Raw genomic sequence first — 24881 nt, forward strand, 5'->3', positions numbered from 1 at the left:
ATATAGTTATTCGATTTAATTCTGATGCTTGATTTAAAATATTTTTTGTTTAAGTTGTTATTCCCCTATTCATATTATTCATAACAATCAGTAAATGTTCTGTCACTGTAAAACTACTTTATATATTCCGCTATCTGTAAGGCATTATTTAACTTAATATAAATAATATCTTAATTTAAATGTTCATTTAGTTCCCTACATTCTCAAAATATTTTTCTTTTTTATTGATTTTTTTCATTATTCTATCAGTTGGTGGTAGAAATGTAACTAAAACATCATTAAGAATAACAAAATTCAACACCATGATAATACTATTTATCCTGGTAAAACTCCTAGGCATTTTCTTGATGTGAAAAACATAAAATCTCAACATAAGCCTCAAACTTAAATACTAAATGAATGAATCCAAATGGAAGTGTCACCTCTAAGATCTTGTTCTTCTGTCCCTCGTTGACTTTTCCAGCCAGACAACAGTGAGCCAGAGCATTCTGTATGATATGTTTATTGGACTTTGCACTAGGCTCCTTGTATAATTTAGGACCTGCAGTGAAACAAATAGGGAAACTGTAACGCAACATAAATATTCATGCCAGAGTCCGCAGTTAAAGCCATCATGATGGAATCGCAATCCAGCGCTTTGAAGTCAGAAATGCAACAAGGACCCCTAGTGGTCGGGAGCTGCAGCCTCAAATTCCATAAAACAGTGTAGCGATCTAACCTGTGTATTCAGTGTTGGATGTCAGTGAGGATGTGGTAGAGCCATTCTCCCAGTCCTTCTCTCCGTTACGGCTACCGGAGCGAGCAGGAGACAAGCAACCGTCTGCTGAATCAGGCCTGCTGGGATAACATTACACACCTTAGTCCCGCTATACATTAAATTTGACAATACTTGTGACATACATTTCCTAACAACTGCTGTTTATAATGCAGAACCAGGCAGTGAGGTCTTTGTGACTAAACTAACCCAGATAGCACAATCCATCTGGTTTACGTCTATTTGACGTCTGCAAGACATCTTAAATACATAGTTTGCTCATCTGCAATACGTCTGCTAAAGATCTGGAGATCTGCTGCATAAAAACATCTGCTAAACATCTTAGAAAGAGCTGTTTTACATCCATTCTAAATCATAAACATCTTACAGACATCTTCTAGATGTCTATATGACGTCTGACAGCAGACATCTCCGAGACGTATTGCAGATGAGCAAACAATGTATTGTAGATGTCTTGCAGATGTAAATGCAGACGTCAAATAGACGTAAACCAGATGCATGTGTGCTATCAGGGAAAGCTCTTATCCTATGTAATATTATACATATTATACGTACACAGACAAACACATTCTGTATGAAAACAAGGATATTGATATGATATAAAAATGTATTTATATATAGACCATTTCACAAGATGTAAACAACACTGCTTCAGAAGCACTTTCTGTTTCAGTTATTCATAGTTGTACAGATGTTTGTTTAACATTTCGATTTAGTTGTAAATGTTCGGTTGGCTATGTTTTGCTTTCACATTGTCTATTTTGTGTAGCGTTAAAAACTGAAACAGGAAGTGCTTTTGGACCAATGTTGTTTACGTCTTGCAAAATGGTCTCGTTTTAATGTAACACATTTATTACTTAACATTGAAATTTCTCGCATTCTCGGATTTCTGTGTTTTTGATGAGATTTTTGTGAGGTTGACGTTGTGAAGAAGACAAAGCAAGACGTTGTAAGGTTAGTGATATGATAGCGTTTCTCTTTTGCTTGTTGTTGTTGTTGTTAAAGAATGACAAATAAAACCAAATAAGCTGTGATGGGTCATAGGGAGTGATTTTCATCTTTATTATTCAAAAATGCGGCATGTTTCTAAGAAGCAAGAACATCCAAGAATGCACAAGAATTGTAATGGGTTAGTACTGTGCATGAGTTACATTACATTTACACATTTACAAAATATGGACCCAAGGAACACATGTGTTCCTTGGGTATTCGAACCCATGACGTTTGTGGAGGTCAATGCTCTATCAATTGAGCTACAGAAACCAAGCAATGCTTACCTGGGTGTTTTTCTCTCTGAACCGACACTGTCATTATCGCCAATGTTTAGGGAGGCCAGAGACAAGCTTGAGGCTGAAAAAACACGAGGTCGTGAACCTGGGTGCAAAATACAAAAACGACACAAGATTTACAGTCACACAACCACAGCAAGCCCATTGAACTTTGTCTTACCCTCATAATACTGTAGTACAGTTCACTGCTTTTATATTGTTAAAACCTCAAACTAGGGCTGTCACGATTATTAAAATAATCGTCTCATCGCAATTGTTTGGACCTCATCGCGATGGTTTCAGACCATCGCAATTATTGCACATCTCTATAGAAGACACTAGGGGGAGCTGCAGTGCATCTGCATATTGCATATTGTTCTGTATATATTGTATTGTATGGTAATACTTGTAAAATGTACCACCACAACACAATCACTTAAAAAAAAAACTAAAGCATATACCATAAAAATAACCTGCAGTACAGTTTAATATTATTTAAGCTCATCTCAGTGTGAAAACCAGTCTACCAAAATTTCATTAACATAGACGTAAAATTGTATTGTAGTCTTGCAAGTGAGAAAAAAAACAGACTAGAAGCTTTTCTATGACTGATAGCATTTTAATGGTCAATTCACTCCTGATCAATTTACCTAATTTAGTCAAATAATTGTATTATTGACAGGTAAAAGCCTAAACCTTAAATATATGAAGAACCAATTTTTCCCCATGCTTATTCCATGACAAAAAACAGTCTTACATTCAGAACAATAGGTCGTTTCAAAGCTGAATCAAAAATGTATGAGAATTAAACGTCAAAGCCCTAAAACAGACAATTAATCGTCATAATCGCAATGATTTATTAGACAATTAATCGTCAGACAAATTTCATAATCGTGACAGCCCTATCTCAAACTGCTTTTCAAACGCCTTCAAAATTAACAAAATGTATAGAAAAAAATGTATTGTATATGCTGGTCTGCCATGTGGACCTTATATGCAAATAACTGACAGTAAGATTTACTTTGAATGTCGGGTAATCTTTTTTATGACAAATAAAAAAAAAAATGCTTAAAATGTAAAGAATTGATACTTGGTGTGGCAATATCAATACAGTATTGTAAGCATTTTAATGCAACCTAAACTTTAAAGTAATTTTTTTAGCACTCTACATCAAACAGAGACTGAATGTTTAAACAGCTAAATTGTCTACATTTTACATTTATGTTAGACGGGATAGAAAATATGTTATAAATGTGTTATTTATAAGCTTGAGATTAAGGACAGAGCTTGGAAAGCATTGCTTAGGAAGAGATTTTGCTAACTTTTTAGTAGTATTAAAATGCTTGTTAGGATGAAAAAACAGAGGGATGCAGTGAGCCGCACAGTAAAAGACAGAGTAGCACATAGCATGCAGTTCTGGGCTTTGCCAGTGGGGGGGCGTTCGCCCGTTACCTGCTGTGCCCTTGACAGGAGTCCTGGGTGACTCCAGCACATCTCTGTGGATGGACTTGGGTCTCGGTTTTCTCTGCTTGACCCCAGCAGGCCTCGGTTTCACAAGCGTGTCCATGTCTTTCATTAGTTTCAGCTGTTTTCTCCTCATGTACTCCTGCTTGATAAATTCTCGCCGGGCTTTTTCCTCTTCCTTCTTCATGCGGTCCTCCTCTGTTTTCAACCTGCGGAAACAGATTTTGAGATCATCTCTGTAGCCAATAAGAACAAGGGGACTTATAAACAGAGTGATTGAAAGTTAGGCAGGGTGTTACCTGGCTTCCTCTTTCTTTTGCTCAAGCTCCGCCTCCAGCTGCTGTTTCCTCTGCTGGCTTTCTCGCTCTCTTCTCAGCCTTTTCTCCAGAAGTGCGGCACGCTTCATGGCCATGCTGTCCTCTCCCTTCATATCGTCCTGACAAACATGAAGGCATCATTTTAAATAACATCAAACATCTTATTTTTTCAGATGTGTGCTGAGACCTAGGAATATTTTTTGATTCAGGTATCCACTTTCCAACAACACATTAACAGTTTTGTTGCATTTTTGTGGTGCTATTAAAAAACCAATCAACAGAGGTTTGCTACGTAAGATCACGCGTAATATTCACAAAACATCTAGTAGTTTAGTTTCACAGTAGTTTATAATGTAAACATTGTAGTTGTACTAATGTTGTTATAACGTTAGTACAACATCATGAAATGAAAGTTACAATTTTCTTCCAAATTGTCATGTATATATGAGTGAAGCAGCTTCTGGAATAAAAAAAATGCAGGGGTAGGCTTAATCTTGTCCTTCAGGAAGTTGAAAGCCTTGTCACTAGACAGTATAGACCATTTTGAAAAATATAAACAACACTCTAGGAAGTTCAGAAGCACTTCCTGTTTCAGTCAGTTGCGAGTCAGTTTACGTCTTGCAAAAAGTCTATAGTCTGGCCCTCGCATTGACACATAGGTCATGCAGAGAAGTGCTGTCATTTGAAGGCGTCAGGGAAGTTTAAGTTTTTAATGAAACAAACTAAACTAAGTACTGTTTAAACACTGCAACATTTCTTTAAAAAGGAGCTGTCATTTTTTATTTCATAGTGACTTTAGGTGAACCAGATATGAAGATACGACCAACACACTGCTCAGACTATTTGCAGAACACTGACTTTAAAAATGAAATTATTTATCTGCCCCAGTTTTCTGACCTAGATCAAACAGCTGCAAATGTACACATCCAGCAAGATCTGTCCTAACTAACCTCTTTCAGCAACTTCTAAAATTATACACCATGGAATTTTGTTTTAATCCATCAGACATTCATATCTACCTTAAAGAAGAATCCACAGCACAATTTTTGATCATCCTCCTTATTTTCCCCCGACGGCTCCTTCTCGCCTTCCTCCACCAGCATTTGTCCATCCAAAGGCTTGAGGACAGACAGCGGGACCTCGATCAAATTCATGTTGCTCTGATGGGTGATGTCTGCTGGCTTCTCGGTGGGAGTGACAATAACCGTTTCCATTACAAACTGCGTTAACACTTCTGATACATTCGACTCCACTGCAGGCCTAATCTCATCTGTTGGCTTTTGTTTTTCTGTTCCCTTGATTTGTTTCATTTTCTCCTCCGTCGGCTCCTTGGCACTTATGTCAACCTCTCCTGTTTCGAACTGTTGGGTTTCTTTGGTTGGGGACGTAATATTTCCAGACTCCAGGCCAAAGTCTTGCTCAGTCTCCTTGTCTGTGGTTTCAGTTCCTGAAGGTGGTTGCTTCTTCTGTCCCAAATAAGAAAAAGAGCACGATACAGACTGAGACGGGGAGAACCTTCTGAGACGTGGTATGCTGTCCACAGACTGAGGAACGGTCAGGACACGGCTGAAGGGGGCGATCTTAAGCTCGCTCGGCCTGGGTGTCCTTGGAGTCTTGGAATGAAAGGAAGCAGACTTTCTCTTGAGGTTTGTAGGGGATTGATGCGTATCTCTTGGAGAATCAGCAGGTGACGGGGAATCGGAGGAGCGTGCGCCGCTCCCCCTGAGCTCCCGTACTTGTTTTTGCGGTGAAGGTTGAGGCACAACCCAAGCCTGTTGCTCACGCATCTGCATGATGACTTCCTGTTGCTGGGCCAGTCGTTGCATCTCAGCCTGCAAGAAGCTCAAGGAAGCGTTGAGCTTCTCAATGGAGTGTGTGTACTCCATTAGCTCTGCTTCAGAGGTGCCGTCCTCGCCTGGCGACTTTTGCGGAGACTTAACAGGCTGAGGCGTCTCTGCTGGAGTCTTGCTTTCTGAGTTGGGAGCGTCCTCCTGGGATGGCGATGTGCCGTCGCCTTTCCTCTTGAGCACGGTTAGGAAAGCGCTGCGTCCCATTTTTTGACGGTGCCGAGTAAATGCGGCTTCCACTTTCTTCTTCTGGGCCTCGATGGCACGACGTTTCTCCTCGAGTCTCATGCGCAGTTGTACCATTTCGGAAGCCATGGCTTGGGCGGGGTCCTTGGGCATCTGGCATGCAGGGCTGATCTCGGGAGAAGGCGCCCAGGAGACGGAGTGGGGAATGTTGAGATCCGAAGCGTCCGGTGTTGTACCTTGGGAGGTGGCACCTTTGGGTTCCAAGTTTGGATTGAGTTTACGAAACTTCTGCTCGGCAAAGCTAGTCATCTTGATCCCAGGTGTGAAAGAAGGAGTTGGGGTACTTCCAGCAGGGGACTTGGCACCGATGCTGCTGGGACACGGGCTTGTCGAGCCCTGACTGTGGCATGCTCTGGCCTCATAGTCTTGATCTGTGTCGAGATCCATGCTTACAGTACAATCCCTAAGCGACGAGTCCTCATCTAACGTCTCTTGAATGTCCTCCGTTCGCACATGGATGCCAGTGTCAACTTCCGTGGTTGACGTGCTATCAGCTCCTTTGGACGACTCCGAAACCGAGCCTAGATTGCCTTCTTTTGCTTCGGGGTTCAATTCTCCTTTGCTCTGGAGATGAAGAAAGAAACCCTCACTGGCGCTCTGTGACTCTTTCTCTGGGTTGTGGATGATCTCCAGAGCCTCTTCGATGCTTGGTGGCCCAGAGCCATTTAGACGACTGTTATGATTTCCAGACAGGCCGTCAGGGCAGCTTTCCTCCTCTTCGATTCCCATGTTCTTACCATTGACAGGCTGAAAAGACAGATTTCTCTTAATGCCACTGGCACCATGGGCCATCTTAAAACCAAACCCTTCGGTGCTGACAGACCGGGTCATCCCCCGGCCGGTTGATGTAGGAGTTTGACTGATGTTTTCTTTATCAAATGGGATTTCAAAAGACACTCCCTGAGCAGGAGACCTAGAGAGGCACAAAAGATAGAAGGGGAAGATCCAACGGGATGTAGTTTGTAATTTTATGTTGGCTTTGAGTCTTAAAAGTAACTTTTTTAGCATTTACCTCTTCTCTTTGGGCCAAGTACCCATGAAGCTCTCCACGAATGACATTGAGGTTGATCGCTTGATCTCACCTGTAAAGCACACAAAAATGATTATACATTATATAGCACTGAATGTATTTCAATAAAGCAGTTTTAAGATTGGTCGTCATGACAAATCGGTTTACCTGAGCCTGAAGTCTGTGGTTGAGGTCGGAGGGGGAGACTGAATCATAAAAACAGAGTCAAAGTCAATTACTGTTATTAGTAAAACAACTGACAATGTAAAACTTATTTGAATGCGTTACTGTAGACTCCATATTAATAACCAAATACAACCGACCACGCTGCAAATGTACAGAGGTTTAAAAAAAAGGCATATATAATTTCTATTAATAATGCACCATTTCAGCAGCTACAAACATTAATAATAAATAAAGGGGAACATTTTCAATACCTTGGTCTGTCTGGACTGGGAGGTCTTTCTGTGAAACTCCTCTTTGTGACTTTTGAGATGGGTACAGACGGCAAATCTTTCAGTGAGGGTGCTGGTGCTAATAATCACAAGGTAAATGCAATTCAAATGTTATATGCGTAATGATTTATGATAAAACCACGAAATATGGAGAAAAAAGGTTTCAGAAGGACAGCAGCGATACACAAATGTAAATGTGATTGGGTCATTTTTCAGATAAAAATGTTCAGTTGTAAGGGTAGCTTACCTTCAGCATCTAACACCTGTGGCTGAATGAATGGCGGTTTTACAACCTCGAACCACCAGAAGAGCTCAGCCATAAACACAAGGTAGTTATTCTGGAGGAAGAACATTTCAGATATTAGTATTTAACAAATATCAGCACAGAAAAATGTTTCATGTTTTTTTATTAAAAATAATTTCGGTAGTTGTCGAATACAATTAGTCTGTGCAACATTCCTCTCTTCCCACAAGGTGTCTCTACAACCTTTAAAAGTTACAGAAAGGAAGACAAATGAGATGTGAGATCATCTTGTTTCTGCTCATAGTTATAGGAGAGATCTAAGCAATGTCTCAAACTGGCCTTAGACCTGTCCAATTCTACAATCAAAAGAATGATTATTGACACGGTGCACATTAATTTTATATTCTTCAGTATATTTAAACTCTTTAGTGTATATTATATCGTCAGTGTAGTTGTTTAATGTGTTTTAATTTTTGTTTATTATTATTATGTTGTTTTAACTATATCTTGCCGTACAGCACTTTGGCCAGCATACACTGTTTTTAAATGTGTTTTACATATAAATTTAGTTTATAAATATATGTTTTATAAGCTTTATGTTATAGGGCAAAAGGGGTTTACTTATAAACACAAAGATATGTTTTTTGTTGTTGCTGCTTGGCCATATCTAATAAAGAACACAAAACAATTTGTAGCATTTGTTTTGTTATGGCAAGACTACAGCATTCATGACCTTGAATTCAATTTCATCGAGAGACTACCTGACATGATAAATGCCTCCAGTACACTATTCCCACTCAGCAGATTTTCCACACATCAGTTTAAAGGCACAGGGCAACACCAGCAATTACCCGAGGACACTCCCGGAAGACATTACATCTACATTTTAATTGACTTTCAACAAAGAGAGACTTGTGCCTTTTAATAGCTCTCCCAATGTACTATATAACAAAATGGTGTTTATTGATCATATGAACCATTCAATTAACTGCCCCCAATCCATATATTTCTATAATAACACTGTCAACTGCAGCAAATTGTCAGATTATGAAAATATGAATAATAATTGGTTCAAATGCCAGTTTATCAAAGCCAAATGCAATTTAAATAGTAAATACATAAGTAGGTTCACTGCAGGTTAACAGTGCTAAAGCAGGTGCATGTTTACGGCCAGATGGTGTTTGGCACGTGCATCCTCTCTTCCATCTGTCTGTCTGCATACTTATCTACACTCAACGCATGAACATATAGAAGCCTATAAAATAGTTTAGCTGTTGGCGTTGCACACAGCGCGCGTTCTGTTTTTTGATGGATGAGAATTACAACAACACAGCCAATGGACTGACAGTTGCAGATGGATGAATACATGCAGAAAAGAACAGACCAATTGCAATTCAACATGCCAATAAATGCAAGAACACCAATCTCTAATTCAGCATGCATCACAATTGCGTCATTGGCCTACTTGCATTCCCACAATGAGAGCAAAGTGAGAATCAAATTTCAACACAAAATTTCTTAAATATGAAGTTTATTAAACCAAAAATAGATGAATGGATGAATGTCATGTAACGTCTGGTACTCCATTTTTTAATGTTCTGACTTTTTCTGTGATGATACTCTCTTCAGAGAGCTACTGCAAAGCACTACAGTCGAGAGGACACTAACTTATCACGTAACCATGGCAACCCCCACGCAATAGATGCTTGTATAGGGACTTGGCCACATGCTTGTAATGTCAGACATTAAGAAAACCGAAGTACCTGCACAGCAAAATCGCCAGTGTTAAAAAGGGTCAAATTAACTCTCGCAGTGTTTATATAATCCGAGTGTGGATTATATATACAGATACACCTTTTTTAACACTGGCGATTTGTCTGCGTATGGCATTTACGCAGTAAATCACCCGCGTGAGATTGAAACTCTGTAAACACCATCTGGCCAATTTATTTTTGCATTTTATATTAACATTTTAGCTTTTATAAAGATTATGATGTTCCAATCCTGTCAGGGAGAAAATGAATAGTATTTTCTTAGGAAAAGGTACGTGTGGTGCCAATAGGTATGTGGTAAGTCTATCTTGAGGAAGACCACCTATTTTTATAAATAATTAATAAATAGAAAGTATTAAAATGTCAACCCTTAAATCAACACTCTAATAAGTGCTGAATATTAAAGCAATGAGTGAATCTGATCTACATTAGAAATGAAGTAAACTGGGTCAAGGTTGCAGCTCAGCGACCTGCTCTCAATTCAACTCACAGTACTGAGATTTAGACACTGAATTCATCAAAAACAACAGCTTGTCTAACAAACAACTTTAGGTATTCCTTGGGTATTTTTAATGCAAATTAAAAGCACAGCATGTGTGATAAAGTTGTACTTGGAGTCAATGGTATCCAGTTTGTCTCTATGAAGAGTTGCTTTTAAGCACACCTCATGATTTTGGCAAACCAGGATAAAGCCAACACCCGCAGGCGGCACTCACACACCAGTGTGAAAAACAGCTTTAAATAGCATCATATCACTCAGTAATGTACTGCGGGCCTTTTTGCCACACTACTGCATTTCCTACAACTGTAGCAGCTCGATGTATTAATACTTTATGAATAAAAATGATTAAATATACAGTATTGCCTTCACAATGAATGTCTTTGTTTTTCACAATGTCTTTACAAAGAATGGAGAGGTCTTTATTGTGCTTTATTACACGGCTCGTTCTGATTGGCCAGTCGGACATTTGCAGGTTCGTTATGTAAGGGATAATGTGCAGGCAGCCGGTTGTTATCGCAGGAATAAGCCCCGACAGTGTGATCAGAAAAAATCACACCGAAGGGGCTTATTTCGAGATAACAGCCGGCTGCTTGTACATTATCCCGCTTATTACACGGCTACTTGGTGAAAAAACTGGACATGAAATGTGAATTTAAAATATTTTATTAGCTCATTTTTACCGAATGCAGACCTTCCGCGAGGAAAAGCCGTTTACTTTCTATTTTAAGGTAAGAAACGACGCGTTCAAATGTCATGAAAAAGCAATTTGGTTTAATCATTTGTAAATATATATTTGTCATATACTGTATGTTATTAAAATACATATTTATATTTAATTAGTAAAAAAAACCCGTCAAAATTATTTGCTGCATCCGGGTTACCGTGTGTTATTAGTTTTGAGAGGTTGTTATCTGGGATTATTGTTTTTGACCGATTAACTTTTGTATATTTAATAAGAATCCATCTACATGTAATTTATACAGTGAAGACTATGCAATGTTTTATTTTCTATGTGATTACTTCTGGAAAACCTGAAAACCACTGTTTATGACATTTGCATGTTTGTTCTGTTGAATTTGTTTTATTTTAATACTGACTGTTTACTTGTGTTTATCAATATCTGAAATGTATATGACTTGGGCTAGTAGTTTTTGGTGTCACAACCTTATTTATTACGGTTACAAAAACAACGAAAATAAGGCAGAAAATGCTGGGTCAAAAAGGGACAAACCCAACTGTTGGGTTATAAATTAACCGATGCTGGATTGTTTTAACCCAAAATGCTGGGTTGTTTGAACCCACTGGCCCCGACATCTTGACAGATTTACTACTATTAACATACAGTATAAACAGATTAACATTTTACTATGTACATGGTTTTCTAAAAAAACGTCCAACTCTGTTTGATCTTTCCTAATTGAAAGTCTAGAGAACAAGCAAATGTAGGCATGCGTAGGTTCGCAAAGCTTACTTTGATGGAGGAATGGGCGTATAGCATGTCCTCCAGACTGAAGTGACAGCACTGGTTGAAGTTCTCCCTGCAGAAGTCCTGAATGAGCTTGAGGTTGTACAAACTGTCCACCAGTGACATGGTCTCCTTCAGGCAAATGTCTGTAAGTCAGAGGCGATTCAAAGTGCTTCAGTAATAAGACAAACTACTCAAAGACGCAGCTTATTCACTCTTTTAGGAAGCTACCTTAACGGCTCAACCAATCACACAGAAGACCATTAATCATTGAGTCTAAATGACACATTAGCCTTTAGAGATAAATCTAACAGCATCCATCACTCATGACGTCTTCATCACTGTGATTAGATTAAAGACATGATTAAAGTCACGTAGTAGATTTGTAAACAAGACATTTTAAACAGTGCATAGTAGTGCTCGACTGATATGGCTTTAAAAAAATGCAAAAAAAAAAGTAATGTCCAGGTTGATGCTAGATTTTGTAACTAAAGGTCTTACTTGCCTGTGAAAAATGGCAAAATATCGTCTGAATTAGCTTTTATGCCAGTATAAAAAATGGAAGAGAAAGACAAAAAAATATTAAAATTTTACTAAATAGGTTTAGTAATATTTTGATGTTGCCTTAAATGGATTCCATTAATTTTGGTCATTTCGTCACACAATTAAATTAATAGTTAATTTTAAGAAAACTAAATAATTTAATATTACAAAATAATTTAGTAAATAATTGTATGTTAAATGCCATCATGACATATTTCGCTTAAATGAGCTCAATATATATATATTTTTCTCATGCAAATGTATTATTTCACTTCACATTTGGATTATTTAAATGATGGATGTGCTCTTTGGAGCTTCAACATTTTTAGTCCCAAATAAAGAAAATCAATCAAGGGGAACCAAGGAACAAAAGAAATACAAAGGATTACACAAGAAACAGGAAGGAACAAAATACAAACTTAAAGTCCACCTAACAAGAACATGGAACACGTAACAATTCCTTTATTTTCTCTCATTTCCTATCTCATTTCATTCTCCTCCGTACCTAATTTTAGCTCATTTTCTTTCTGTTTCATCTCTCTCACCCATACACAGTCACACAGGAAGGGTTTTGGCAGGTGTACGTACCCTCCAGGCTGACAATAGCGGGGCAGTAAAAGTGCAGGAGGGCGGCAAGGGCACAGCCATCTGTGCTGTCTTTCAGCAGGTTGTCCACCGGGGGGATCCAGGGAACAGATTTGGGCAGAACCTGCTCCTTTCTATAACGGGCCTGGGGCAGGACAAACAAACATACGTAAAACACATGTCTTATAACCCACAAGCATTTCGCAATTTAACATAGTAAATGGTGAGCATGTGGAAAAATGCAACAACAAAATATGAGCTGCGTCCGAAAGCAAAGGCTTGTCCCTTCCTCGAGTCAGACTGACTTCAAAGGAAGCGGTTTTATACAAAGGTGCCTAAGGCAACGAAATGTCAAGTCAATAGAAAAAAATCTAGTAAAAATTACATATATCCAAACAAATATTTTGTAACGACACTATATTATATTTCTTTGTAGAGACAGAATTTTATGTATAAATAAACAAATAAAATAAGTAAATAATATAAATAATAATAAACAATGATGATTTAATAACATGTTTTGCTCCATCTAACAAGACATCTCAGTATTTCTCAGGTTTCGGACACAGCCTAACCGTATTAAAAAACATTGAAAATAAGAATGAATACATGATGAATGGTATCATAACCTCGTTTTTACTCCCAAACTAATGTAAATGCTTCAGATAGGCACCAGATGACAACTAAAACTTGCCTTGCTGTTAACGAAGCACATGAATGAAAATGAAAAAGGCGTTGTCATGGCGACAAAGAGACGACTGAATCATGAATAGGAATGCAAGTCATTAAACATAATCACACTTACAGGAACCAGCTTCATATACCACTTGGTTGGAGACTTTAGAGAGACAAAGAAAGAACGAGAGAGAGAAGAGAGGGTTATGAAGACAAACCTGATTTAATACTATTAGCTGTCTAAGTCCCATATCACCTTCATCACTAAACGGTTGACAACAATCACTGATTTTTGTGAAACCCTCGGAAGATTGGCATTGATATGACACAAAGACTTCAATAACAGGAAAACACAATATTCTGAGCTGTGTTGGTGTGACATTGTGGGCGCTGCATGCCATGCTGACGGTTTCAGGATGTTTATAGAGCCGTGTACCAGCCTGACATTCCTCTATCAGCACAGATTCTGTCCGCAATGCCTCTCTAACACACACACACACTTGCGCATACACACAAAGAGACAGCGAGAGAGAATTGCACAATGTTCCTCTAAAAAACTGCTCGCTCTCATCATTAGCTATCCACACAATAATGTAGACATTAAAGGGATAGTTCACCCAAAAATGAAAATTTCGGTCATCATTTACTTCAAACTTGTATGACTTACTATCTTCTGTTCTGCAGAACACAAAAGAAGACATTTTGAAGAATATTGGTAACCAAACAACATTGAACCCCATTGACTTCCATTGTATGGACACAAAACCACAGAGACATTTCTCAAAATATCTTCTTTTCTGTTCTACAGAAGAAAGAGTCATACACAGGTTTGGATCAACATAAGGGTGAATGAATGATGGGTGAAGTATCCCTTCAACAAATGAAAGGAATAGTTCAGAGAGAGGGTGGAAAGTTATGTAAAAGTAGATTAGGACTGCAACACAGACCCAACAGTAAGGACAAGGACGCTGTGTACAGACAAGGACGCTGTGTACAGACGTGTATGACAGCGCACGGTACTGCTGTGTCTCTGGCGTACAGTAAAAGAGGTGAAACGAGGTAAATCTGACATCGTCTGTCTGTGTTGGCCAGATTCGCCGTGTCACACCGGGACAGGAAGTTTAAAGCATGAATCAGCAAACATCTCGCTCAAATCATCAGCCCGAAAGATCAAGACCGCGTCAGAGTTTGTGCTTGCCACAGGTCTGTGATTCAGCAAGGTCAGGAAAACACCGACACAGCAACGAGTTACAAAGCACGTCAACGCGGATGATGATGCAGTACATGTCAACAAGAATCAATGCAACATTAATAGAACCTGAAACGCTACAAATTCTGAATAAAATATGTTTATTTTAACTAATAAAAGTTATAGACTGACGCTTTAGATAGTGAATTTTGACTCTCAATTGTACATTCACAGTTCATTTGGAGTATTTCCTGTTTTGAAGGGCAGAATGCTTTGAGCAGACTTGAGACATGTACATGCTCTCATTATAACACAAATCCATCTATATCTCCGGCACGTATCTTTCTGCTGCAGATGAAAGTTGCTTTGAGTCAGAATAGGAACAGGAAGTACACTCTTACCTGTGGATTCTCGACAGGCTCGGCGCTTTGTGCTTCCCTCCTCCGCTGCTCCTGCATTATGATCTCCTTCAAGTATTCGTTCACCTAGAATTAAAGGCACAAAACAGATCAGAACGAACATGTAGAAAAGATGCTATGAACTATTAGCACCTTATACAATCAACTTTTTTTCCATTTCATTTCTCCATAGGCACTTTAAAAGCCACGAATCAATCAGCTGTTAAATGCAAAAATTGCAAACTTTGGCATGAAAAAACAACAACACACGGAATAATTAAAAAAAAAATTTGTTTTACTAATGTTAAATAATAGCACCTTATTGTAAAGTGTTACCATTGTTTTTTAATAAACTGACTTTAACAGCACTGTGTGTTTAACACATAAATAAATATTATAATACAAAGTCATTTCATTTTGTGGTCCAGCATCCATTTGCTTTATTTCTCCTAGACAGAAGTTTCATATTGATTTTCTTTAAAAGCCTGGTTGGTAAATACAGTCCCAGTGCAATATGTATTTATGATATCAATGCTTTCAAAAGCCCATTTCATTTAGTTAGAGTGCAGATGAAACATAAGAGATGGTGAATTCTCCCTGCAGGCTTTAATGGTTTGTTCACTGTCTGTTTAGCATGTGTTAGCGTGTGTACATCTGCGGTTGGGTCTTGATTTAGGCTGGTTGTACAGCTGACCTACAAGGGAATGTAAACATTCTCAATCACAGTCTTGCAGGGATGTTCCCACTTTTAAGATCCCCGGGGAGATAGTACATGCCAGTGACGGAATGTTCTGGAGTCTTCTACATGTTATAAGTGCAATGCATCTCTTAAACAAGTAAAATGTATTCATTTATTTATTAATAATTATTCATAGAAAATATAGTCATTATTGTTCTAAAACTAGTATGCTGGTATTTTTTCAGTGTAATAAGGTTTGGGACGGCATGAGAGTTAATTATGACAAATGAACTGTTGCTTCAGCCTTTTAATATCTATGTTGGTTAACATAATGTTTGCACAAATTAAAATGAATATTAAAAAAAGCAAACGTGCATATTTCAATATGCATAAATGGAAATGGTTTGTAGTAACATTGTTAGATTGTCTTAAAATTTTGTAAAATTTGGCTGTCCACTTTAAAAAGTTGCTAAAAGAATGTGAAAATGTGCCTATAATAAAATAAAATGAAAAAAAATCAAAATATAATTTCTTCTGAATAATATTTAATGTCATTTTTTATTTGATTTTACAAGTTTAATGTATAATTATATTGCATATTGCATTATTTAGCAAGTTATCACATCACAATTGTCTTCAATATACTGCAGCTCAAAATTGGGACATTACATTTGCATTGCATTATGGGTAAGTTTGGAAGTTGGACGACAGCTCTTCTGCAGGGTTGTTTAGGGAAGAACATCCTCATAAAGGTAAATGAATCTGAACCAAGAAAGATTCTGGAAAAGTAATATAAAAATGTACATATATAAACAGTTGGTGATGGATACCTTATTCATCCAGCTGGTCACAGCATCTTCTGTGTCGTATGGCACATCTCCATCCTGGTCATCGGTGGAGTATTGCTGCATGCATGCCATCACCTTCTCAATGCTCACCGTTTCCACTGTGTACGCCATCATCAGAGTGTCAATTATGGCCAGGTGGGCGGTCTGTAAACGAAACAAACGAGACAATTAATTTAGGTTATTAAAACTGCTGATGCAAGCTCTGTTTATTCTCATGAATACATAGTGACGACTGTCAATCTCCCAATTGGTATTGAGTCACTCCTCTCTTGGGGTTGTTGCCTTGGAAACGGCAGCATCTGTCCCCTGTTGCTCAACCCAATTAGAGACAATCTTTCCTGAGATGGGACGCATGATCCTGCTGTTGCTCGGGGGCCTTTTTAGTCTCAACATTATAAGTGTCTTCCTTCATCCACGACACATTTACTTAGTGTACTTGATTACACAAATAAACAGCATGTGTGAGATTAAATGTGTGACGTGATGTGTGAAAAAACACAGTAAATATCAACCTTAATTAACTTCTTTTAAGCTACTTTCCCAGCAGAAATTTAGTGGTAGTGACAAGAATGATGCAGTAAATTATTTCTGAGCTCATTTCTACTTGATCTGACACTTTAAACGATATTAAAGTCAATTTATCATTTTAAGTAATACCACTGATTTAACTGTAACCAGACAAGGTTGGACAAAACATTGAAAAACAACACCCTAAAAACCACCAAGAGCACCCTAGCAACTGCATAGCAATATTGTAAAAGTCATCTTAGCAACTGAACAGCAACGCCCTGGCAACCAATTACAGTACCCAACATAATGATGCCTATTTTCACACGTGTAACTGGAAATTAAATTAAATGAAATTCAATTCAATTTAAACTTTATACTATTTTATTTTCCATTTTACCATTTTTATATTTATGATTTTCTTTATTATTTAATGTTAATTTTTTTACCATTTTAAATGTTTACATTTTTTATCTGTATTGTTTTTTTATTTATTTTAATTTTATTTAACCAAGTCTATGGCTTTAGTTTTTCCAGCCTTAAGGATCATTCATACCAAGAGTGATAGCTATAACAATAACTATAAAGATAACTATACCGACAAAGTTTTAAAAATCTTTCGAAATGTAAAACAATAGCAGCGACCACCCTATAACAACACAAAGGAACGATACTGTTGGAATCACTTTTAATGTAAGCATTTTTTCCAGGTGTAGTTAAGCCAAAAGTCTCATTGGATATATACTGTAGATAAAAATGACTAAAACAAATTGAACATACACACATGCAAGTGTTTGTGTGGGTTCATCTGAGGTCAAGTGGGTTTCTTGAGCACAGCTGGTTAATTAAATCAGGGATTTAACCTGGCAACCTTTTCATCCCAGCCCTCCCACAGGAGGTATATCTAATACCATCCTCCTTATGCGCTCATGACATCACCCTCAATTTATCAATTTACGATAAACAAGCGGCCCAGCGTGTCACCTCCACCGCAGTTGACATTACCTCTAGGTACAAGCAGATGAAAACTGAACCCCCATCCTGACGAACAAATTTAAAAGTGCCTGTCTGATTAACAGCCTTGTTTGCTCAGAGACTTAAGAGAGTTTTAAGAGGATATTGATTTAGTTTTGCTGAGAAAGCTAAGGGGAAATGTGCACAGTGGGTAAAGTTTGCTCTTTCGACAAATCACTCCAGGAAAACAATACAATAAGAGATAAGTGCATCTCATGAGCATTGTTCAAGAGACTAATGATTGTATTCCAGGGCTGCCCTAGCAGATGCCTGCTGTTAAATGTTCAAGCAATGGAGCACCGGGGGTAATTCATCAATGAATTATAATAAAAAAAGAACAACAAATACGTAGAAAGATTAGGTTTTTGCAAATGCAAGAAAATCATGTTTACATAAATAAACGTTGGTCCTCCATTGTTCAGCCAAACAGAGACACGGCGTCCGAAATCGCATACTATGACAGTACGTACTGATTTATACCTACCTATCGACCGTTAAAACAGTACGTTCTATATAGTATGAGTGGGAGTATGAATACATTTCGGACATACTGCATCCGCCATGTTTTATGGTCATGTGACCCGTATGCTCTTTGACCTATGACGTATTAACAACATCCTACACGTGAGCGTTGATAAAAACATCATTTAGTCACAAGAAATTCATTTATTGGCACTTGTTAGAAACGGAAGTCCGCCTTAAAGCTTTCCGCTATATTTATTTGATTTACTTTTGAAATTTGATCGTTGCTCAGCTCCCGTGGCATCATGGGATAGAGAAGTGTCCATCCGATCCACACTCACGAATCTCGGCGGAAGAAGTAGACCATCCGGGTATTTCTCGCTGTTTTTTGCATACTGAGGTTTCGGACATACTATTCATGACTCATACTCATTTTCGCCTACTACTGTATATAGTATGGAAGTAGGCGATTTCACACACAGCCCATGTTTCTCATTTGCTCATGAATTATGGATGGTCTCTGCATTAAAAATGTTTAGCTTTTTTAAAAACTTTCACCAAGTGGAATCACGCATTCCTTTCAGCTGAGCAGGCCTTTTTATTTCAGCTGAACAGGTCAGAACGCCACAGCACAGCCTTTCTGTCACATCACACATGTGATATCACATCCGCTCTGACAGACCCCAGTGATAACGCTGCATTTGTTGGACTGCTCACCCAGCGATTTCTCTGCTTGAGCGAGTCTGATTTCTCCTCCACATGAGCTGTGACAAACCCTCTTCAAGCACAAACCAAAAACTGAAGATGCTCTGTTGCGTAAGTGCCTAGGCAGATTACACATAAATCCTTTTATTGATGAAACATTCTGCAGTCTGAATGAGAGTAAATGACCACAGTCTGCCCGATAATGTGATCGGTTTTAGGAGAAAATTCTGTCTCCCATAATAATTTTTAATACCGAGAACACCACCTCATCTTTAGATTGTGAAGGAAATGGCAACGGGACATGACGCAAGTTTAATTCAAACCTTTGTTCGTCACATGAGCACCATGGCTCTGCTACATCGCAGTTTCAGATCATAAATAAATGCAGCGCACACACAAAAAAATAAGGCTGTTATATAACAAACTATGCATCCAGACGACAGCAGTTTCATTTCGATCTGTACAAAGGACAAACTGTTTTGTAATAAGTTTCACATAAATCAGCCACATAAATCATGTTTCCAATCTCACAAATGCACAAATACTTGGCTTGCACTTCTAGCACCTCGAATACTCCATTTAAAGGTTTTCAAATGTAAAATCTGTTGTCAAATTGTATCAAATCCAACTACTGACCTGGGATCAATCAACACAATCTCATGGCAATTTGTAACTATACGTTTTAGTGAATTGGTGGCTAATTTGTATGAATTTGTAAGATCTCATTTGTTTTCATACCAACTGATTTTGCTTCAATTAAAGGCATAGTTCACCCAAAAATGAAACTTCTGTCATCATTTACTCATCCTCAAGTTAGATTTCGTCGTTCTGCTGAACACACAAAAAAGATATTTGGAAGAATGTTAGCAATCAAACAGTTCTAGGGCACTATTGACTACTATAGTAGGAAAAAAATCTACTATGGTAGTCAATGGTGACCCAGAACTGTGTAGTTTTACACATTCTTTCAAATATCTTCTTTTGAGATTAACAGAACAAAGAAAGTCATACAGGTGTAAACAACTTGAGTATATAAAGACAGAATTTTCATTTTTGGGTGAACTACCCCTTAAAGGTTGTGTTTGGGGTGGACCCTCATGTCTGTTTTTTTTTAAATTATCATAACTTTTTGTACGATTCACATTTTATACGATTTTATACGAAATTGTACGACTGATCTCTTTAATATCTCAGGTGTTTCTCTTAGACTGTAGTGTGATGTATTAAATGAAAGTAAATAGAAAAAATTGCTCTTGATTAAAGACATTAGTAGTATGTTTTGAGTTTGGTGGAAGAGATGAACTGTGTGTTGACCTAACGCTACAGTATGTTCCACCCTCTCAAAGGCACCGATGAGACATACCAGTCAAGGCTGCTAAAGAACTTCACTGACGTTGTAAAGAGCTCTTCGCAAACAGGCTTTTGTTGGTGCAGAGCTGAAGACATTCTGAAATAGGGCTCCCTTCTTTACTTCAGGACAGCCAAAAAACTAAATCAACTCCAAACAATTACATTCCTCATTTCCTTCGGTTTGGGTGAGACACCTCAGGGCCAGAAAAAAATTACTGTATGCAAATGTGAAAAATGATTTGGGCATGTGCGTGCTAAACAAAAGGAAAGCGCAGAAACAGTCAAGTCTTTCTTACAGTATATGATCAAAACACAAAGATTTTCTCAAATATTTCATATTTAAGAGAAATGTTTGGGGTATTTTTAATAAAGAAAAGGAAGGAGTCTCTTTAATTTCCTGTTACGTTGACATTCATGTCCTCTGAAAATAAAACATCATAACAGCTAGCCAAGAAACACACAAACTCAAGGCTCTGTTTATTCTGACACAGCTTTGTCTCTCTATCCTCCATTTTGGAGATTTCACTTTCACCTTGACCAAAGCTCTTGTGGAATGAAATTACACTAACAGATCCACCTTTTCCAGCACAGTGCCCCTGCATCACCACCTCTCAACTGTAAAGAGGTCGTCATGGCGACGGTGCGTGTGTGAACAGTAGAGAGACGAGAGAGTTGGGATGGAGGGAGTTTAAGACTGGTCAGCTGAGATTTGACAGACAGGTTTGGATGCTGAATAAAATCTCTTAAATAATAAAATCTCTGTGATACTATGTGATAATAGTTTTTTTTGGGGGGGGGAATATTACGTATTTATAATGTGCACAAAAATGCATTTCCTGTAAATATGTACTGTTCTCAAAGAGCAAGAGATCAGGAAATACCCATGTTGACCTTGGGAGCCAGAATTTTTTATAGTAACAAATAGTTTTTAGAATTTAAAAGAAACTTAAATGAAATGTAAATATGTACAATATCATGTGCTTTCACGATTAAGCACTGATGTCATATAGGAAGTAGGTCAAGTGTGCATACTGCATAGTATGCTAGTTTGTGAATTATGCAGAAGTCTGTGTCTAAGTCTGTGTCTGTTCACCCTGGATCAAATCAAATGTACATTTTATATGCCACATATACAACCATACATGGTATGACATGTAGTGAAACGCTTTTTACGACTGTCCTGAAAGAATGAATAGAATGGAATTAACAGTAGACAAAAAAAGAAAAGACAAAAAATAGGAAAAATAATAGAATAACATGCAATGATAAAACAGAACATTTATAAAATATATGGGAATATGGCGAAAGCTACAGTGGGATACTGGGATTTGTAGTGGAATGTCATCCTGTTATGTGAATAAAATACTACCACTAAGAAAACAGAAGCCAAAGAAATTCTCTCTTTAATGTGTTATATTTTCAATGTAGGTTGTTTTTTGGATCTGTGTTGTTCTGTAATTTTATGCGATTCATATTAATACTACTACAAATTTAGAAATTTTCACCATGGTGATAATAGCAGGTCAAGGAAGACATCTGCTTGGAGAAACACCAGGACACACACGCATACCTAAGTCTGGACAAAAAACGCAGAAGCTCACCTAAAAATAAAAAAATCTTTATATTTTCACTAGTAGAACTGATCATTTAAGATAATTTAATCAATAATATGTACACCGTATGTATACTACTGTATATATTCAAGGAGTCTAACATATTCAGGGATCTCTGGGGCTTGATTTGAGCACTTTCTTCTGGAACCCACTAGAAGACATTTGCATTCATGGCACACATACACATATGGTGAAAAAACGATGGTTGCAGTGGTCGACTCAAGGACTGAGTGAAGTACGGGAAAATGCTGCTGCATCCGAAAGCCAGAGGGCGCTCTCGTGCGGAAACTCCAAATACGCACTGCAGAAGAAGACCATAACACCTTCTAGAATCTAGGAAATGCCTGTGGCTACCCGATCCGTCCCGGAAACACGATTTGTTCCGCGCATGCGCGAAACTGACGTCACTTCCTGTTATCGGCGACGTTTTACGACAGTCTTCTCGACCTGGGACCAGCTCGGAATCTGGCAGGGGTGCATTTCTCGGCATTACACCTGTTCCGAGCGTCTTCGAATTTTATCATCAAAGGTAATTAAATTGCGTTAAGCTATTTTATAATTAAAAGGAGAACTGACAATCTGTTACAACCTGGGTCATGTGCTTAATTTACAAAGTTATGTTTAAAATATCGAGCTACATTAACTGTACTTGTTAAATTCCCGTATAGAATAAGAAAACGATAGAAACCTTCACAGAGATGCTAATGGTTTACATTAAAATACTACTATGAACCATTAGCTTTTACCATTAAAACCATTACAAATTTCTTTCTTTGTAGTGTGATTTGTGCATTATTCCTGTAGGATTGAATTGTGTTATTGGTTACCATCTGCAAGATGACATTACACCAGCAGATCCCAACACACAGTAAAGACCCACAGAGACCATTATAGTTTCCATTACAACCAATACAATTTCCATTGCAATCATTACATTTATAATTATAAAATCAATTTATATATAAAATTGGTTAAATTTATGTGATGTTTTTATTGACCTTTATGGAGTTTAATTTTAGTCAGATATCAGATAATATGATATTTCTTTTAACTGCAACTTTTTCATGCTTTTTTTCTTCTTCAAACAGGCGACAGACTCTTCTACACCGGCCCAATTAAACAGTACATGCGGCTAGTTGTCCTGTCCGAGGAAGACAACCTGATGGTTTTGGAGATAAGACTTACAGAACCATATTTAGGTTGAGACTTAAGATAATTTACTGGCCTTGTTCCAGGCATGTTATTTGGTTACAGTTTCCAAAAGGAGCCTCGTTCTCAGGCTTCAAGTTTGTATAGAGCCTCGTTCACAGGCTTCAAGTTCATCAAAGAGCCTAGTTCTCAGGCTGCACACCTGATAATTTAATTGCACGTTATGTAATTTTGTGTTCTCTTTGGAATCCCAGACACATTGCAAGCTTCATTGACCCAGGATCCTGGACTGAAAAAACAGGAAGAGACCTTGAGGTATGTTTTAAATGATGGAATTGTGTCAAGCAAATGTATGTATATAACTAAACATGTTTATTCGACTGTGCTCTGGAATACTTGATTCTGATTGGCCAGTTGCAACATTCCAAGGTTTGATATTCCCAGATAACAAGCACACAAAACTAATAACACATGGTAACCCAGTCTTTATCACACTGTCAGGCTTTATTCTGCGATAACAACCTGCTGCCTGTACATCATCCCTTACCTAAAAATTGCAGTTGTTTTTTAAACTAACTGTGGATGCACTTTTCCTTTTCCAGTTTTTTCCTCAACAGTCCAGTGGGGATTCTTGTGGTGTCTACATGCTGATGGTAAGAATGTTTAATTTATCAAAGCTGTTAGATAATAAAACCAAAGTCTTACAGTGTTATTTGTGTTTCACAGTATGCTCTCAGCATCTGCACATCATGTCCCTTAACATTCACAGAGGTAAGCTGGATTTTCACACAAGTATGTCATTGAACTACTGGTATGTGTGCATTTTTTTTGTGTGTTTGAGGGTTTTAGGAGGAGGTGCCATTGATTCGCCAGTGGTGGTGCATTAACCTCATGGAAAGATTTTGCCTAGAAGGGTATGATAGATTCTACAGATATAATTTCAGTATCTTGGCTGTATTAAGTTAGCTAAAGCTATTACATAGAGTTCATATACATTTACATATATTTTCAAAGGCATGGACAGAGGTTTGCATACTGGACCGAAGAAGCATCCCAACTCCTTCAGGGGATCGTTGAGCCTGTGTTTAGGGTGTCGAAATTCACCACCACCAAACTGTCACCCAGCAGAAGAGTTGTGGATGACAAGGACATTGATAAGGTTAATGATTATACAGTAGTGGTTATACATGAAGCATTTGCATGATTGCTGAATAAATAGTATAACTGTTGTGCCATTTTACTATGTAAGGAATAAATGACTATAGGCCATTTAATTAGTCAACCAATTAGAATGAAGCATAAACTTCATTTACTTCAATAGGTGCAGCAGCCAACCATTGTCCGAGACCTAAATACAGCGTGGTACTGGGTACAGAATCACAGACACTTATTCCGTGGGGAGGTGACAGAGCCTGCCTTTTTGCAGATGAACAGGGGTGATCAACAAAATGCCATCAAGAACCTCTTGGGGGGTCAATTCTCTGAGGCGAAGGATGCCTTTTTGTTTATATTTCATTACCAAGAAGACATGGAAACATTTTTGTCGTACTGTGTTGATGACCAAGGCCTAAAGGTCAATGCTATGTTCTACAAAGAGAAATGTAGTGTGTGAGTGTGTGTGCGCGTGTGTGAGTGAGTGAGTGTGTGTGAGAGAGAGTGTGCATGTGTGTGCGTGTGCGAGAGTGTGCGTGAGTGAGCGTGTGTGAGGAATGGAACAAATGTATAAATAAATTGAAAGAATATATATATAACTGTATTCTGTGTGTTTCTTAAATGCAGTTAAATATCTAGAACAGTTAT

At 37.9% G+C, this 24881-nt stretch overlaps 1 protein-coding gene across 5 annotated transcripts in view; it reads right to left on the reverse strand.

The window, feature by feature from the left end:
- Nucleotides 1-24881, reverse strand: part of camsap2a (calmodulin regulated spectrin-associated protein family, member 2a) — a 39243-nt gene that overhangs the window by 3243 nt on the left and 11119 nt on the right. For 2 of the 5 annotated variants that reach the window (XM_057325595.1, XM_057325599.1), the window contains 15 exons: nucleotides 16264-16425; nucleotides 14758-14841; nucleotides 13298-13330; nucleotides 12496-12637; nucleotides 11371-11510; nucleotides 7629-7719; nucleotides 7364-7460; nucleotides 7095-7132; nucleotides 6930-6999; nucleotides 4844-6830; nucleotides 3807-3943; nucleotides 3496-3716; nucleotides 2053-2149; nucleotides 719-837; nucleotides 423-541 (listed from right to left, as the gene is read on the reverse strand). In XM_057325595.1, the coding sequence (XP_057181578.1) occupies nucleotides 423-541; nucleotides 719-837; nucleotides 2053-2149; nucleotides 3496-3716; nucleotides 3807-3943; nucleotides 4844-6830; nucleotides 6930-6999; nucleotides 7095-7132; nucleotides 7364-7460; nucleotides 7629-7719; nucleotides 11371-11510; nucleotides 12496-12637; nucleotides 13298-13330; nucleotides 14758-14841; nucleotides 16264-16425 (3537 nt within the window). The remainder of the gene's footprint in view (nucleotides 1-422; nucleotides 542-718; nucleotides 838-2052; nucleotides 2150-3495; nucleotides 3717-3806; nucleotides 3944-4843; nucleotides 6831-6929; nucleotides 7000-7094; nucleotides 7133-7363; nucleotides 7461-7628; nucleotides 7720-11370; nucleotides 11511-12495; nucleotides 12638-13297; nucleotides 13331-14757; nucleotides 14842-16263; nucleotides 16426-24881) is intronic. The other 3 variants (XM_057325598.1, XM_057325597.1, XM_057325596.1) reach the window with 3 other exon arrangements.

Source organism: Triplophysa rosa, linkage group LG25 (genome assembly GCF_024868665.1).
Source record: "Triplophysa rosa linkage group LG25, Trosa_1v2, whole genome shotgun sequence".
In the NCBI taxonomy this organism is placed as follows: domain Eukaryota; kingdom Metazoa; phylum Chordata; class Actinopteri; order Cypriniformes; family Nemacheilidae; genus Triplophysa; species Triplophysa rosa.